The 17,823-nt window shown below is 42.0% G+C and overlaps 1 protein-coding gene across 1 annotated transcript in view; it reads right to left on the bottom strand.

Moving 5' to 3' along the window:
* Window positions 1–17,823, bottom strand: part of LOC308668598 (microsomal triglyceride transfer protein-like) — a gene marked incomplete at both ends in the record, with an annotated part of 39,312 nt that overhangs the window by 20,555 nt on the left and 934 nt on the right. The window contains 8 exons of the mRNA XM_081328608.1: window positions 510–678; window positions 1,212–1,369; window positions 6,587–6,737; window positions 10,449–10,588; window positions 11,934–12,050; window positions 13,290–13,397; window positions 13,915–14,043; window positions 15,209–15,396. Of these exons, the coding sequence (XP_081184734.1) occupies window positions 510–678; window positions 1,212–1,369; window positions 6,587–6,737; window positions 10,449–10,588; window positions 11,934–12,050; window positions 13,290–13,397; window positions 13,915–14,043; window positions 15,209–15,396 (1,160 nt within the window). The remainder of the gene's footprint in view (window positions 1–509; window positions 679–1,211; window positions 1,370–6,586; window positions 6,738–10,448; window positions 10,589–11,933; window positions 12,051–13,289; window positions 13,398–13,914; window positions 14,044–15,208; window positions 15,397–17,823) is intronic.

The following is a 17,823-nucleotide window of genomic DNA, read 5'->3' as shown; positions in this document are numbered from 1 at the left end:
AAATTCAATGTATTCCATTCTTCTATGGCAGGGGTCCCCAACCCCCGGGCTGCAGCCCACTACCAGGCTGTGGCCTATTTGGAACTGGGTCATGTGAGCTGCAGGCTGGTATGTGTGCATTCATGCACGCAGCTCAACTTGCTCAAGTCGAGCTGCGTGCACATGCCTGTGTATGCTGGCCCACCACCCATGCAAGTTGAGGTGTGTGTGTGTGCACACTGGCCCACTGTTTCACGACCCACTTCCCCTCCCCGGGTGCAGCCAGGCCACCAAGCTGCAAAGGGTGGGGACCACTGTCCTACGATGTTGCTTAATATCAATGTTGCTGTGTAACTTGGGCATCTGACAGCCACATCAAAAGCTTTACCTAGCTCTAGTCATCCATCCATCCATCCATCCATCCATCCATCCATCCATTCTCATTCATTCATTTATCAGTAAAAAGAGATAAAAGCAACATTGAAACATCAAGATATGGAAAGAGCAGTACAGAGAAGAGCAGAACTTACGAGCACCAGACTGAAAAGTTCCTTGGAAGGACGAGGAGACAAAGCTGCAGCATAGAGAAATTTTTCCAAGAAGGACATTTGCTTTACGTGCTGCAAATCCAGAAATTCAGCCACTGCTACTAAGGAAGGCGTTGAATGGGCAGCTACTGCAGCTTCAATGTAGAAGGGTCTAAAAATGGGATAAGGCATTTTTTTAAAATAAAAATAAAAATGTGGAGATAGCCAGGGGTAGAAGGGACACACAGAATGATTTAAGTTTAGGGTTTACCATCAAAGTCTCATTGTACACACGTGAAAAGTGGGTGGGACTTTGATTACATGCTTGTGGGCTTGACTTTTTTGATACTTCCCTGCAACTACCCTGTATAAGTACAATGCCACACACTCATTTCCTAACCCACTTAATTAGCCTTTTGCTTTAAATTACTGTAAAAAGCAATAGCAGTACTTTGGATGACCTCAGGAAAGCAAAAATAATAATATGGCATCGGCAAAATCATCACCAGTCAATTGCAAAAGACAGGATACTTGGAGCTGCTTACATCCTGCAAAGATACCCGGAACTCCATCAGACAAGAACATCTGCTTGTCCCAGGTCCTTGGGAAGGACCCGATAGGTGGATAAAAATGCCAAATCCAGTCTAAATATCTGGACGACTGTGCAACAAACCTTAATAGGAGTAATAATTTTCCTTTACTTACAACATGTTCTCTGGAGCTTTCTTCAGTAGTACAAGGATATCTTTCTTCTTGCCACTACGCAACATCTGCACAACTTTGGAAAAATGCCAAGTAGTTGATGCTTTAGAGTGGTCCAGTTTGATCTTCTTTTTGGCCAATGTTTTCAAGTAGGATTTAAGCTAAAAGAACAAGAACAAATTGCAGTGCCGACTTCCGCTGGCGGCGCGGCGCCGAAGACAGCCTCCCCTGGCTGCCCGCGGCTCAGCTGTTTGTTTTTTCGCCCGAAACAGCGCCGATCAGCTGTTCGGGCGAAATTGAAGCCCCCTCCTCGGGAGAAGAGGAGGGGGTGAGGCCCCAGGTAGGGGTAGAGTTCTCCGAGGCCGCCTGAGCTTCGAGCTTGGGCGGCTGAAGGATCGAACTCCCCCGAAGCCTGGGTTGCTCCCAGCTGGCCGTCGTCTCTGCTCCGAATTTCCTGGAGCAGAGCCAGGCGTCTGCGAACCATCCCTGCCTGAAGAAAGGACTATGATTTAAAGGAGCAGGCAGAGCGGTACAAGAGGAAAAGGTGAAGAGATGAAGAGGATTATTTTATTTTACTCTCAAGCTTGATGGACTATGCTTAAAACTTAAAGTGAAAGTGCGTCACAATTGTAAGTAAAAGATGGCGGCTAAACCTCCCCCTAGAACTTTTCGGAGTGCTGGAAATTCTCCGGTGCAACAACAATCATTACTGCAGGCGTTGCATTCTCCTGATGTATTGACATCGAAGGATCTTGAAAAACATACCCAGTTAATTTTGGAGTCAATGGGTGTTAAATTTGCACAGATGGAGGAGAAATTGGAGAAATTGGAGCAGAGAATGGAAGAAAGGATGGAGCAGAAACTTAGAGAGATGAAGGTAGACATTTTGTCCTCAGTGCATAAAGTAGCTAAATGTGTGGAGGTGCTGGATGATCAAGTGGAAGACTTGACTCAAAAGAATGCTATATTAGAAGCAAAAGTATTGGAAATTGAAGATTTAAAAGACAAAATGGATAGCGAACAGAGTTTGGCTCAATTTTACCAGATGCAGTTTGCTGTTAGAATTAGAGGCCTAAAAGAGAATATTAAGGAAGATTTAAAGCAGCTGGTTTCTGAGGCTTTTGAGGGGGTATTGAACCATCCAGCATCTGAAATAAAACAAGGCATGGACAAAGTGTTTCGTGTGAATTCCTGGATTGCTAAGCAGAGAAAGTTGCCTAGAGATGTGGTGGTTTATTTTGTAAAAAGGGAAATTAGAGATGAAGTTATACAAGCTGCCTATGATACTAAAGTTGTGATTGCTGGTCAAGAAGTTTTGGTTCTAAAAGAAATTCCTCCAAAGATTTTAAAGAGAAGGAAGGACTTTATATTTCTTGTGCAAGAGCTCAAGCAAAGAGATATAAGGTTCAGATGGGAGATCCTAGCTGGGTTGAGCTTCATGTATGATGGCAAAAGGTACTGTTTGGGTACTGTGAAGCAAGCGCATGATTTTTACAACAATGTTTTAAAAGCAACCCCATCAACACTTCTGGAAGCTGCAGAGGGATCTGGAGAAGGAGAACATCAAGAGGATGAAGATGGACAGATAGACGAGAAGGGTACAGGAGGAGATCAAGCTGCAACTCTTTTGGATGATCCTAGAGAACAGAGGGTGACGCGTGCTGCCTTAAAACGCTCAAAAAAGATTAAAAAATAAGACCAGTAGAAATCTATGGAACTTCCACAATATACTTATAGTCAAGTGGTAGCTGTGTTTTTAAGAGTTTTGGGATGATATCTATGGTAACAGAATGTTCAATTTGGAATTAATGGACAATTTACTACAGAGGAAGAGGAAGAAAATTTTGTGGGTTAATGCGGGTTAATTTGTGTAAGAACTATCTATTATAGCCTATTTTGGCTAGAGAGGTTAATAGGGATTGGTGCTTGTGATGTGTAAGTGAGAATATGTCTAGGTAATAGTGAATTGTGGAAGAACATAGATGGGAATGATGCTAGTTTTTTTTTATTTTAGTTCTTTATACATATTTAGTATTGTTAAGGATTGGTTTACTCTATATAAGCTAGAGAGTGATGGATTTTAGAGTTTATAATTGTTAGTATATGATTGTTTATGATTGCTTTTTAGATATATACCTTGTATTTTGCTCTGGGAAGTCGGGGGGGGGGGGAGGGGGGGAGGAGGGGAAGTAGAGGGGTGGGAGGCAGGGGAGGGAGGAGGGAGAGGGGGAGGGGGGGGAGGTAGGGAGGGGAGGAGGGAGGGGGAAGGGGGGTTTTTCAAAGGAAAATTGTATTTTAAAACTTTTCAATAAAAAAAAAAAAAAAAAAAGAACAAATTGCAGTGCCCTCTAGCTCAGGGCTTTTCAACCTTTTCACCCACTGTACCACTTTTAGGATATGGCAACATCCGAGTACCACCAGTCGCCTAGCAAGGGGTCAAAAACTTGATGACCAAAAAAAAAGAAGAAAAAAGTGATGAAGTACAGGTAGTCCTCGACTTACAATAGTTCGCTTAGTGACTGTTCAAAGTTACAATGGCACTGAAAAAGGTGTCCGCCAAGCCACAGCCGAGCAAGACACCTGCCTGCCCGCCCAGTGGTGCTCTTCCTCCTGTCCAAGGTTTTCATTGTTGTGAGCATTTCTGTTGAGGATTGGCAGCGGGGGTGGGGTGAGGGGTGTTTGGTTTTTATTCCCCGTCTGCTGGGTGATTGCAGAAGGTTTTGGTCACTTCATATGACCCTGGGACACTGTGACCATCATAAACATGGATCAGTTGCCAAGCATCTGAATGTAAATCACAAGACCCTGGAGATGCTGCAACATTCCAGCTGATCGGCGCTTCTTCTGGGCTCAGCAGAAGCACCAGGATCAGTGCCGAGGTCCAGCTGGAGCCTGGCGCTCATCCTGGCGCTTCCACTGGGCCCTGACAGCCCTGCAGTTTCAGCCGTCTCTCGCTCAGGCTTATGTGGTGCTGCCACAGGTTCAGCTCATTCCCCTCCCCCGCTACCACTTTTCTAGGATGGTCACGTACCACCTGCCAGGTGCCAATGTACCACAGGTGGTACCCGTACCACTGATTGAAAAGCCCTGCTCTAGCTAATCAAATATTCTTGCCGCTATAAAACTAAGATATTTACACCCTTATCAACAATTCAGTACAGGTAGTCCTCAACGTACGTTAATAATTAACCCCAGAATTTATATTGCTAAATGAGAAATTTGTTAAGTGTCCCATTTTATGACTTTGCTTGCCACATTTGTTAAGTGAATCACTGCTGGTGTAATCTGGTTGTTAAGTGAATCTGGATTCCCCATTGACTTTGCTTGTCAAAAGGTCGCAAAACGGGACCCCGGGACACTGCAACCATGATACCTATGAACCAGTTGTTAAGCATCTGAATATAAATCACACGACCATGGGGACGATGCAGTTGTCATAAGTGTGAAAAATGGTCATAAGTTACTTTTTTGAGTGCCGTTGTAACTTTGAACGGGTCACTAAACGAACTGTTGTGAGTTAAGGACTACCTGTATTCAAACCAAGCAAGTCTGCATTACATGTGAATGTGTGAAATGTTCTGAGATGGGGTTTGAGTGGGTCAAAAAAATCAAGATGGCAGCTCTGACTACACAGCGAAATATTTTTTCCCTTTGTGCCATATTTGCAATCCATGGAGGGGGAAAAAAGGATCCGAGTTTCCAATGGTGGTTACCACTGTAACCTTTTTAATCTTCCCTTTGCAGATTCCCCTGTGGCCTGAGAATGTTCATCAGACAGGAATTGCAAGGATTATTATCAGCTGCCTATCTTCGCCTTCTCTGAAGCTCGCTAGCAACTGCCACGGCCTGGGTGGGGGGCGGCGGTGGGAGGGAGAACTTGGGAGGGGAAGAGTGCTGGAGGTGTGAAGGAATCTTGTGTGAAATTGGGGATTATGGACGTTGACAGGAATCAGAGGTGCTAAACCGAGTCCTCTTCCTCCTTTTCAAGGACACCGGCCCTGGGAAAGGAATTTGCCCTGGCGCCGGAGACATCACGTTCCCAAAACTTCAGAACGGGACCTGATTGGACTGCTCTCCCAGAGAGGTTTTGGACATCAGGGATTGCACTCAGTACATGCTTTTCGCACGGTTATCCTTCAGAGCTCGCCTTGCTCACACTGCACTCAACATCTCCAGTAAAAGCACCTTTTCCCTAATGCCTATGGAGTCAAGGGTCATTCTTTCCTAGGGAGCAAGTCTGACAATTATGGTGAACTCCTATAAATCGTATAAGAACCATCTTTGCGTGCTTTCTGATATGTTCAAAGTAATCTGCCATTGAATGTGAGATGAAGTCAAAAGAAGCATGTCCAAGGAAAGAAAACATTCCCCCCGCCCCATATTTCTACATACCTACTATACAGGTGGTCCTCGACTTACGAGCTACCTGAAAAAGGGGACTTACGATCAGAGTCCTAAGTTCCCACAATCACCCCCTGGGGTCACATAATTGCACTTCAGGTGCTCAACAGCATAGCCATCTGTGACATCTTACAGTCATATGTGACCAAATTTTATGACAGTTTTGCCAAAAACCACTTCAGTTTTGGCAAAAATCATACCCTAGCAAATGGTTGGGTCTGCTTAATGACCTTGGTGTTCATTTATCAACAGCCACAAGAAGTTGTAAAATTGGATCGGTCATGTGACTGAGCTGTTTTAAGAGCATTACAATTTATGGCTCCATTATAATCTAACAGGTTCCGTTATGGTCTAACTCAATGACTCACCTGTATAAAGGAATATGAATTAGGACTGTGCATGTTTTAAACCAAGGGTCTTCAAACTTGGCAACTTTAAGACTTGTGGACTTCAACTCCCAGAGTTCCTCACCCATCCCTGGCTGACTGAGGAATTCTGGGAGTTGAAGTCCACAAGTCTTAAAGTTGCCAAGTTTTTGAAGACCCCTGTTTTAAACTAATATGGAAGAACTGCTTTGACTTTCCTGAATGAGCAGCACCTCTTCGCTTTTCATTCCAGCATCCTAAATATAAAAAAAGATGATGATGCTTGCAGGAATCCATTGATCAAAGTTACTTCAACTTTTAAAGCATCATCACCATCTTTTCTGGCAGGAACCCACGTAGTCCTGTAAGAAGACCTGCCTGTCTCCACGAAGAAGGACTATGATAGTCTTTGTGAAGGTTTCTTCTAAATCATTTTTGTTAAAGCTTGCACAGCCCTAATCTATACATTATAATTATGTTTTAGGCTTACTTTGGTGTCCTGGCACTCAGGTTTCAGCTCCCGTTACTGATTGCTTGAAAATTTTGAAAGGCAGATTCAGACAAGGTCAGAATAGTGATCTAAACTTAGGTTAAAATTTCTGTTTCACTCACTGTTGGGCATTCAGTGCAGATCCTTTTGAATGGCTGGCTTGTTAGGTTAATGGGCTGAGGTTTTCCCAAGAGGGAGTTCAATGTTTTCTGAAGATTCTTTCCAGGTAATTCTTCGGATCCAGGCATTTGAGTCAGAAATTCAAGATGTTGCCTAGGGAGAGAGGGAAGAGATTGGCGGTTGGCCCTATGCATTTAAATGCAGGTAATAATAATAATAATAATAATAATAATAATAATAATAATAATAATAATAATAATAATAATAATAATAATAATAATAATAATAATAATAATGATGAAGATGATGATGATGATGATGATGATGATGATGATGATGATGATGGTGTTGGAAGGGTCATCTAGTCCAATCCCCTGCTCAGGCAGGAAACTGTATACCATTTCAGACAAATGGCTGTCCAGTCTCTTCTTAAAAACTTCCAGTGTTGGAGTATTCACCACTTCTGGAGGCAGGTTGTTCCACTGGTTAGTTGTTCTAACTGTCAGGAACCTTCTCCTTAGTTCTAGGTTGCTTCTCTCCTTGATTAGTTTCCATCCGTTGCTTCTTGTCCTGCCTTCGGGTGCTTTGGAGAATAGCTTGACTCCCTCTTCTTTGTGGCAGCCCCTGAGATATTGGAACACTGCTATCATATCACCCCTTGTCCTTCTCTTCATTAAACTACACATACCCAGTTACAGCAACCGTTCCTTATATGTTTTAGCCTCCAGTCCTGTAATCATCTTTGTTGCTCTTCTCTGTACTCTTTCTAGAGTCTCGACATCTTTTTTACATTGTGGTGACCAAAACTGGATGCAGTATTCCAAGTGTGGCCTTACCAAGGCATTGTAAAGTGGTATTAATACTTCATGTGATCTTGATTCTATCCCTCTGTTAATGCAGCCTAGCACTGTGTTGGCTTTTTTGGCAGCTGCAGCACACTGCTGGCTCGTATTTAAGTGATTGTCGACTAGGACTCCGAGATCCCTCTCACAGTTACTACTATTGAGCAAGGTACCCTTTATACTATACCTGTACATTTGGTTTTTCTTGCCTAAACGTAGAACCTTACTTTTTTCACCACTGAATTTTATTTTGTTAGATAGCGCCCAGTGTTCACGTCTGTCCAGATCCTCCTGTATCTTAAGCCTGTCTTTTGGTGTGTTGGCTATTCCTGCCAGCTTGGTGTCGTCTGCAAATTTGATGAGTTCCCCATCTATCCCCTCATCCAAATAGTTGATGAAGATGTTGAAGAGCACTGGGCCCAGAACAGAGCCCTGGGGCACCCCACTACACACTTCCCTCCATGTAGATGCAGTTCCATTGAGGACTACACACTGAGTATGGCCGGTCAGCCAGCTACGAATCCATCTGGTGGTGATGCTGTCCAACCCACATTTTTCTATCTTATCAAGTAGTAGGTTGTGATCTACTTTATCAAATGCCTTACTGAAGTCCAAGTAAATTATATCCACAGCATTCCTCTGATCCACTAATTTTGTCACTTGGTCAAAAAATGCAATAAGATTTGTCCGGCATGATCTGTTTTTGATAAACCCATGTTGGCTTTTAGTAATGACTTTGTTTGCCTCTAGGTGTTCGCTGATTCGTTGTTTGATTATCTTTTCCAAAATCTTCCCAGGTATTGAGGTCAGGCTGATAGGTCTGTAATTTCCTGGATCCATTTTTTTCCTTTTTTTGAAGATGGGAACTACATCAGCTCTCTTCCAGTCCTATGGACAACATTCCTCCAGGCCTTCCTGTCCTCTGCCATCTTCTGGAGTCCATTTAAGCTCACGCCTACTGCTTCAGTGACTCCATCCAGCCACCTCATTCTCTGTCGTCCCCTTCTTCTCTTGCCCTCAACCTTTCCCAGGAGTCTTCTCCAGCACCATAGTTCAAAGGCTTCAATTCTTTGGCGCTCAGCCTTTCTTATGGTCCAGCTTTCACTGCCATACATTGCAACTGGGAAGACCATAGCCTTGACTATACACACTTTTGTTGACAGGGTGATGTCTCTGCTTTTTAGTGTGCTGTCTAGATTTGCCATAGCTTTCCTCCCGAGGAGCAAGCGTCTTTTAATTTCTTGGCTGGTTAGAAGATCACAAAAGGTGATTACATGACCCCGGGGCACTGCAACCATAGTAAATATGAACCATTGGCCAAGCATCCAAATTTTGGTCAGGTGATTATGATTATGCTGCAACATTCATGTGAAAAACAGTCTTAAGTCACTTTTTTCAATGCTGTTGTGAGTCTGAAGAGTCACTAAATGAACTGTTGTAAGTTGAGGACCACCTGTATCTCTTCCTTCTTATTGTCTTGCGGACTTTGCACATTGCATGCAAGGCATGAGAATTGCAACAAAATGTTGCATGGTTGGTTACTTTCTTGTCAGGTTTGAAGACAGCCATGCCTTCTTCCGGAGTACTACATTGCATTACCTTCCTTATTTTTTGTTCCTCTTAAGAACAGGTACCGGTATTTATTACTGTATTTCTGGAGCCACTGAGCAAGCTTGGTCTTCATTTACATATCTTTGCACCTTCCTCTCAACTGCAAGAAGACTACAAGAGAACTGAGTTCAGAATGAGGTAATGTGGATCACTGGATTTTTGACATTACTTGAAAAAAAGATAATTTAGAACATAGAAGAAACTTTCTAAAATAGGCATTCCTTCTAAGTGCTTCTGATGGAGCACTCAGCCAAACTTGGCTGTGTTTGAGAAAGCTAGCAAAGATCAGACCTGGTTAGTATTTGAGTAGATTTCCAGAGCGTAACAGAGCTTTAGGCTAGACTGGCATGCGAAACACACAACATGGAAGAAAGCAATAGCAAGCCACATATGTACTCTTGTCAAGAAAACTAGAGAATCTAAGCTTGATTGGGGTTTTTATCTTTTAAAATGCCCTGGGTTTTTATCTTTTAAAATGCCCTGGGTTTTTATCTTTTAAAATGCCCTGTAAACCGCCCTGAGTCCTTCGGGAAAGGGCGGTATATAAATCTAATAAAATTAAATTAAAATTAAAATTAAATTCCATCCGGTGATCCACATTACCTCGTTCTGAACTCAGTTCCCCAAGTCTTCTTGAAGTTGAGGGGAGGGTGCAAAGATATGTAAATGAAGACCAAGCTTGGACCAGTGGCTACAAAAATACAGTAATTACCTGTTCTTAAGAGGAACAAAAAATAAGGAAGGTAATGGAATGGAGTACTCTGGAAGAGGGCATGGCTGTCTTCAAACCTGACAAGAAAGTACCCAACCATGCGACATTTTGTTGCAATTCTCATGCCTTGCAATGCAACGTGCAAAGTCCACGAGACAATAAGAAGGAAGAGATAAAGGTGGTCCTCGATTTACAACAGTTCATTTAGTGACCCTTCAAACTTACAACAGCATTGAAAAAAGTGACTTAAGAGTGTTTTGTGTCCTCTGTGCTTTTCCTGGCATCCTGGCATTCAGCCTCAATGAACAAGATGACATTTTCTAAAGCTAACTAACGGGGAGTCGTTAATAAGAGATTGGACAACCATTCGTCTGAAATGCTATAGGGCAAGGGTCCCCAACCCCCGGTCCGTGGACCGATACTGGGCCACGGCATGCCAGCAACTGGTCCGCACAAGCAAGCAAAGCCCCATCCATGGAATGCAGGCAGCACAGAAAACCACACACTCTCGAGTCCGTGGAAAAACCTTTCTCCATGGAATCGGTCCCTGGTGCCCCAAAGGTTGGGGACCTCTGCTATAGGGTTTCCTGCCTGAGCAGGGGATTGGACCTGCAGACCTCCAAGGTCCCTTTCAACTCCGTTATTCTGTTAAACTTCACCAAACTGCAGGTCAACTGAATGAATCCCTGCAAAATTAACCTGGAGGTAATATTGACTCCAACAGAAGACTTTAGGCCTTGATAAATTATATGATTTTCCTCAGACGAGGCTGACTTTATGAGATTTCCTTCCATAACGTAATGGCTTTTACTTGTGGGATGCCACAGGAGTCCAAAAATCTGTTAAAAGAACAGAAATATTATCATTTTGCATTTTCCAACAGAAGAGAATATACGTAGCTCAGAACTGAGTTTGGTTGTTTGCTTGCAGATGTTTCATTATTTGACTGGGTAACTTCATCAGAGCTCTAATGTTGCTACCTGGTTAGATAATGAAATGTCTGCAAGTGAACAACCAAACTCAGGTAGCACTGAACAGTTGGCATACTGCAGTCTGGCAAGGAGAAATTACAAAAAACAAAAAACAACTCAATCCACAGGTTGGTTGATTACATTCAAACATTACTTTGCTAAAAAAAAATAGTGCTAATGAATCTGGGTTTGAGCCATAGAGTGATAATGGTCAAGTAACTCCTTAAAAATGGCAGTGACCGATTACACCAGCAATAGCCTTTGTTTAGGAAATTACAGGTTGATGGCCAAACCAATTGTTTCTTCTTCCTAGGCCAGTGGTGGCAAACCTATGGCACGTGTGCCAGAGGCAGTACACAGAGCCCTCTCTGTGGGCACACGTGCCATTGCCCTAGCCCCGCCTCCTCCCATGGCCCCCTCCTCACCAGCAGCACCCCCGGAGGAGTCACCCCCAGGCGCAGCCTGCACGAAACAGTGCAGCCAAGGACATGGCAGCCGGGCAGCAGGGACAAGACTCCGCCCTTGCGTCCCATCATGCATAGATGATGTGGGGCACAAGTGGAGGGTGTGGCCGTCATGATGCTGCAGGGCCATCTGGGCGATCTGCTGTGGTGAGCCGTGGAGGCAGTGGGTGGCAGGGCGTGGGGGGGCAGAGGGGGGCAGTTTTGGGGCACTTGGTGTCTAAAAGGTTCGCCATCACTGTCTTAGGCGATCATGGCTTTCATTCTAGGAGGGGGATAGGATGTATAATGTGTGTGTGGGGGGGCATAACAACAAAAAGTAGGGGCTCTAGGACGTGAAGAATGGGATAGGACGTGACTTCTCATATAGCAATAAACCAGATTAAATAGTATAACTTACTTCAATATCTTTGTTCCCAGAGTATCTTTTAATTTGCTCCAAATAAGTTTTGGAAACCCAAAATAAATGTTGATTCAAATATGCTTACAAGCCTGGGCATGTTCGGCATAAGAAATCATAATCATAATCCTGACTTCTAACTAATGTTATTGTGGGGTTAGTTTTATTTGTATGTCTGTGAAAAATGAATGAAATTTTGAGGTTTGTCCACCAACAACTTTTCTGTTCATAGTAAATCAAGATAAACTAGAAATTATGTCATGGCGGATGTGGCCATGGAGTTCTAATAGACAAACTGTAGTATATCTGAAATATGTATAATACACAATGTGATAAAAAGAAATTGACTTGCTTTGTTAGCTGTGCTGAATCCAAATTTCGGTCTTATGCAGCTCTGTAGGTCTTTTGTTTTCAAAACAGTATCCTTAGAGACAGCATAGGTAACCTGACAGCTCCCAGAAATATCCTCCTACACAATAAAAATGGGTAGACAGTGATTAAAATAGCAGATGTAACATTAGCCTATGACATAATTCAAACATCTGTTTTGTTTTATTTTGTTTTTTAAAGATTTTACCTGTGAAATTCTGGCTATTTTACATGCACTGTGTTGGATCGCTTCTTATAAAACAGATTCTCCTGGGTTGAATTTATATTAAATCCGCTTTATTCCAATGTGTTCCAGACTTAGAGATTCCCACACAAAATGCAGGACTGCCTGAAACTGATTCTCTAGAATCTGGAAATAGTCCTTGCTTTTAAAAATAAAAAGGTTTCTGAAGAAGGGTTATGAACTTGTTTTTGTATGGAAGGGCAGGAATTGCCCTGTGATCTCATATGTAATTTTAGGTATGTCTTTTGTCATTGGGATTAGCAATACATGTCTATATATAATAAGTGCTGTTTATTTAGTGTTTAGTTTTCTGTTTCTGGAAGCATAATTTACATTGATTTACTATTGATGAGTTTGCCTTTACCCTAGCTGTGGTTTATATGTTTGTTGTCACTGCTTGTTTCTGCTTTGTGCTTTTTAAAAATATTGTTAGCTGTGCAGTGTAATGAATTTAAGAAAAGTAGCCATATAAATGGAAATCATTCAATCAAATGAATGACCATTATAGATCAGTATTGTTCAAATCATCATGAAACTTGCCTAAACCATAATGCCTGACTTATTTCAATGTACAAAAACACTTTTTATCAAAGAGTAGTAGATCCAGTATTCAGGTAAAATTATGGTAGTCCTCAATTTATAACCGGACATATGGCTTACAAAGTTATGACAGAGCCTCTACTTATAACCCTGTACCGAAGTTCTGAGACCCGCCCTCCGTGGACATGTGACTTGAAAACGAGCCTACATTTACAATTGTTAGCCGCATCCTATGGTCACATGATCATGATTTACGACGTTTTTGCTGAAAACCAGCATTTACTTCCAGCTTTTGACAAAAACACCTCACAGCAAACAATGGGTTCCCTTAATCACGACGGACTCATTTAATGATCATGGCGATTTGCTTAATGACTGCTGTGTAACAAAGGTCATAAAATCGGGCCAGTCATGGGGGTGACCTGCTTTATGACCATTATGACTTACGATTGTAACGAGCAAGCTCCATTACTGTCGTAAGTTGAGGACTACCATTTTTTAGAGTGATGTCAGAATTGCAGAGGCTATACAGTTCAGTGAAACCTTATACTGTACCTCAATCATTGTTCCAGAATGGGTCTGAAACTGAAGAAGGCTGAGAAGACCTCTCTTTAGTTCCAAAATTAAAGGCTTCTCTTCTTTGGCTACATAGAAAGCTTCAACCTGCAAGATGAAGGTCAGTTTTTATAGGGAAAGGTCAGCTTTTAAAGCTTGGGAAAGAATACCAAAGTGCACAGGAGAGGCATGGCAGAAAGAGGCTTTCTCAATTCGCTGTGGTCATTCCTTTCCTCTTTCTGCTCCCTCCCTGTGTTAGACGGGTTAGCTGGGAATTTCAGGACCCATCATCTCAATTCAACTGGAGGGCAACTGATTGGGGAAGATAGGATGAGAAGATGGAGCAATTGATGCATTTGGCAGTAGCAGAATCCAGGAGCTGCCTATTGATATCAATCTTACTCCTATTAAAAAAAGCAACGCTCGTCTGTCCGAAAAAAGGAGTGCCCTCTTACTAAGCACCGTAACGTTTTTGTGTGTTGAAACCTAAGATCTCAATATGCAGTCAAGGGTGGATGCCCAGAAAAATATGTCTGAACACAAAGCTGAAGGGAAAACAGCGTGTAAACAAGTCTGAATGAAAAGGGGCCAGCAGCAGTTTGTAGGCAGAGAAATATTTACATACCTTTCCCTTATTCCAATGGAGGAAAAATGGTTGCTGGACTTCGGTAGCGTTCAGTGAGCCTTTTACAGAATGGCCTTCGCTAGTCTGATCCTTCTTTTCCAAATCTTGATTGATGCCTAAATCATGGAGCTAAGTCCCCCAAGTGGGTAGAATAAAATCGGGACACTTCAAATCAACAGTGTGCAGTAAGAGGTGAAAACTGTGTTGTAAAGCAGTATACAAGAATACAGTTTCGAGCAAGGAGGTGGATCAGACTTTAAAAGGGAAAGGAGAATAAATAAGGGAAAATGCATGTTCAAGCTATAGTTGTATTTAGTCTTAGATGTAGTATAGAATTAGGCCACAAATAGGCGAAGTGGTGGCACAGAGGATAGGCACACAAGCACTGAACAGCATGAGCTAGCATTCTAGGCTGTCAGGACTTCATTGTGTGTCTAGCATGTGTAGATTTCCCTGACACGATATGCCATATGCTAGCTAGCTAGCTAGCTAGATAAATAAATAAATAAATAAATATTAGGCCACAAATGGTTCAGTCAGAAGCAAGATGAAATGCAGGTGTGGAGAACGATCCAACAGTGCTCATCTTGTAATAATGACAGCCAGATAAATGAGAACAGAATTGTGTTCTCATTTCTTTCTCGTCTTTTTCATCAGTTCTAAATACTGTGTCATTGTGACAGTGTGTCATCACTGTTCCATTGAGAAGAGTTTTACTATTACACTTTTATAAATGATTAGACTTGGCTTATACATAATTAGTTGACATCAAGATGCTGACCTGGAAACCAGGAGACTGTGGGACCGTCTAGTCCGACCTTAGGCATGAAAGCCAGTTGGGTGACTTTCAGCCAGTCACTCTCTCTTAGACCAACCCACCTCACTGTATTGTTGTTGTGGGGCAAATAGCAGGAGGGGGGAGTATTATGTATATTTGCTGCCTTGAGTTACTTACAAAGTAATAAAATGTGGCTTAACGTTTTAATAAATGAAAGCTAAGTCTTGCTTTTTTGGCAAAGCTCTTCAGAAGACTAGCGCTGATAGGAAGGAATGTATCATTTCAGTAGAGTTAAATAAAGTCAAAGGGTCTATAGCAGGGGTCTTCAAATTTGGCCCTTTTATGACTCGTGGACTTCAACTCTCAAAATTCCTCAGCCAGCGTGCCTGGCTGAGGAATTCTGGGAGTTGAAGCCCACAAATCATAAAAGGGCTAAGTTTGAAGACCCCTGGTCTATAGAATGGCCATGTCTTCCACAGAAGCCGAAAACCAAGAAAGCAGAAAAGCAGAACTAACTTGGATTTGGAGCAGTTGTTCGCCTGCATTGTCGGTGTTGCTCCACAAGAGATTCACATCAACCACAGCTTCTGCCTGGAGCTTGCTTCTTTGCAAGGTTGGCCTGGATAGGAAACTTAGTTGGCTGTCTAGTGAGTATCGGTACTGATAGAGAATTCCTGAGCTGAAAGAAGGTGTTTTCAAGTTTCCTGGGGAAAAGAAAAAAAAAAAGAGTCCCACGCTGATGTGACTTGGAAGCTTTTAAATAAGATACCGAGTCACTGATACTATCAACGATATATGATCATTGCGTCATTGATACATGAGAAAAAAACTGGTTAGCTGGATTCATTAATTTTACTAAACCATGTTTTCTCTTAATCATAAGCTTATTGAAAAAGCTGGAAATGATTGGCTTCACACAAAAGCTAGCCCAGGAGCAAGCATTATGGCATTAAAACGCAACATACACAATTTAAGCCTGATGTATTAAGCAACATAGCTTGTTGGAAGAATGACTGAACGTCTCCTGTAACCTAATTTTGTGTTACTTCAGAAACTATGTATCAACATTTCACTGTGAAACCCACCGCTGAATGCAATGGCTTCCCTGATTACCATCAGTAACTATTTAGTTTTAGGAGACAGTAACACAAGATACAGAAAGAAACAACTGTTAAGCGCCTCTAAGTCAACTTTTGGGAAACCCGTCCTCCAAGTGTTTCGGAACTCATCTGCTCTAATCCTAAGATAGGTGAGATCCAGCACATTTGGAACTCAACAGATTGGGAAATGGTGTTTTTGTGATCAGTGTGCCAAAGGTTTTGTTTATTAATATGATACCTCAGAAAATATGTGTTTGTGGGCATAGATGGTATGCTATATGTATAGCAATCATGACAGACGGTGAGGTACTGTATACTGATTATAGGTGCAGGAGTAGAATTCAGGAAAGCATGAGTACCATGTTCTCCCTTAGAATATATAATATTTTATATAATATATATGGATGGATAGATAGATAGATAGATAGATAGATAGATAGATAGATAGATAGATAGATAGATAAAATAGAAAAATAGATAGATAGATGGATAGATAGATAAAATAGACAGACAGATAGATAGATAGATAGATAGATAGATAGATAGATAGATAGATAGATAGATGATATAGATCAGTGATGGCGAACCTTGTAAGAGACCGAGTGCCTAAACTGCAACCCAAAACCCACTTATGTATCGTCGGGTGCCGGGTGAGCATGGCCCATTGGGTGGGTGTGGCCCATTGGGTGGGTGTGGCTTCGGTAGTAGCGGCAGACTGGGTGGGACTAAAAAGTTCAATCAGTCAATTCCAACTTTGCGAGATCTTTTTTTCCCAGTGAGAAGTTGAAATTGATTGATTGAACTTTTTTGGGGGGGGACATGGTGGTGGTGAAAAGGTTTTATAAAACCTAGCTGAAGGCCTAGGACTTGGGCAATGGCGCACGTGCCCACAGAGAGGGCTCTCCGTGCTACCTGTGGCACATGTGCCATAGGTTCGCCACCACGGATATAGATAATAATTGTCTCTCAGCCTTAAGAAGTTGCTGGCAAACCATTCTTGAAATGTTGCCAAGAAAACTGCAAGGACCTCATGTAGCCCTCAGAAGTCAGGACTGACTCAATAAACAATAAGCAAGACAGTAATTACAGGCATTCCTCAATTAATGACCAGTCACTTAGCAATTATTTGAAGTTACAACATATCCCAAAAAGGGTACTTATGACCTGGATTTGAAATTCTGATGGCCAACCACAGCCAACCACAGTCACATGATTGCATTTTGGGTGATTGGCAACCAGACCACATTTATGGCTATTTGCAGCGTTCCGTGATCACATGATCACAATTTTTATAATGATTTTTGCTGGAAACCAGCCTTTACTTCCAATTTCCAGCAAAAAAATGTCCCTTGCAGACCAGGGGTTTGCTTAATGACTGTGGCAATCGCTTTACAATTACCATGTTTGCTTTCTGATTGACATATTCTCTTAATGACCATCGCAAAAAAGTCATAAAATCAGATACAGTCATGTGAAGAAGACCCATCTATTAACTGGCACAATTTACAACCATAATTCTGGACTCAATTAAAGTCATATATCAGGACTACCTGCAAAGCCATTTCCATAAAGATACGTATCAATCATTTCTGACACTAACAGACAGTTGTTAAATGTTACAAATGGTTAAAAAGTTTTCTTGGAAGTTAGCTTTATTGTTTTCAGTAGAAATCACTGTTAAATAGTTATTCTTTGGATTAAAACTTTACCATATTTAACAGCCCAATCCAGCTAACCCTTAATCTATCCAGTCCCCTTTATTTCACTGAAAAAGACTGCAATTCTATATAACAGATAATAGAATAACAGAAGGGATCTGGAAGGGATCTTGGAGGTCTTCTAGTCCAACCCTCTGCTGAGACCCTATACCATTTCAGACAAGTGGCTGCGCAGTCTCTTCTTAAAAGCCTCCAGTGATGGAGCATCCACAACTTCTGAACGCAACCCATTCCATTATTGTTCTAACTGTCAGGAAATTTCTCCTTAGTTCCAGGTTGCTTCTCTCCTTGATTAGTTTCCATCTGTTGTTTC

The sequence above is a fragment of the Vipera berus genome, assembly GCF_964194415.1.
Source record: "Vipera berus genome assembly, chromosome: 5".
In the NCBI taxonomy this organism is placed as follows: domain Eukaryota; kingdom Metazoa; phylum Chordata; class Lepidosauria; order Squamata; family Viperidae; genus Vipera; species Vipera berus.
This window is presented reverse-complemented; position numbering and strand designations above follow the sequence as displayed.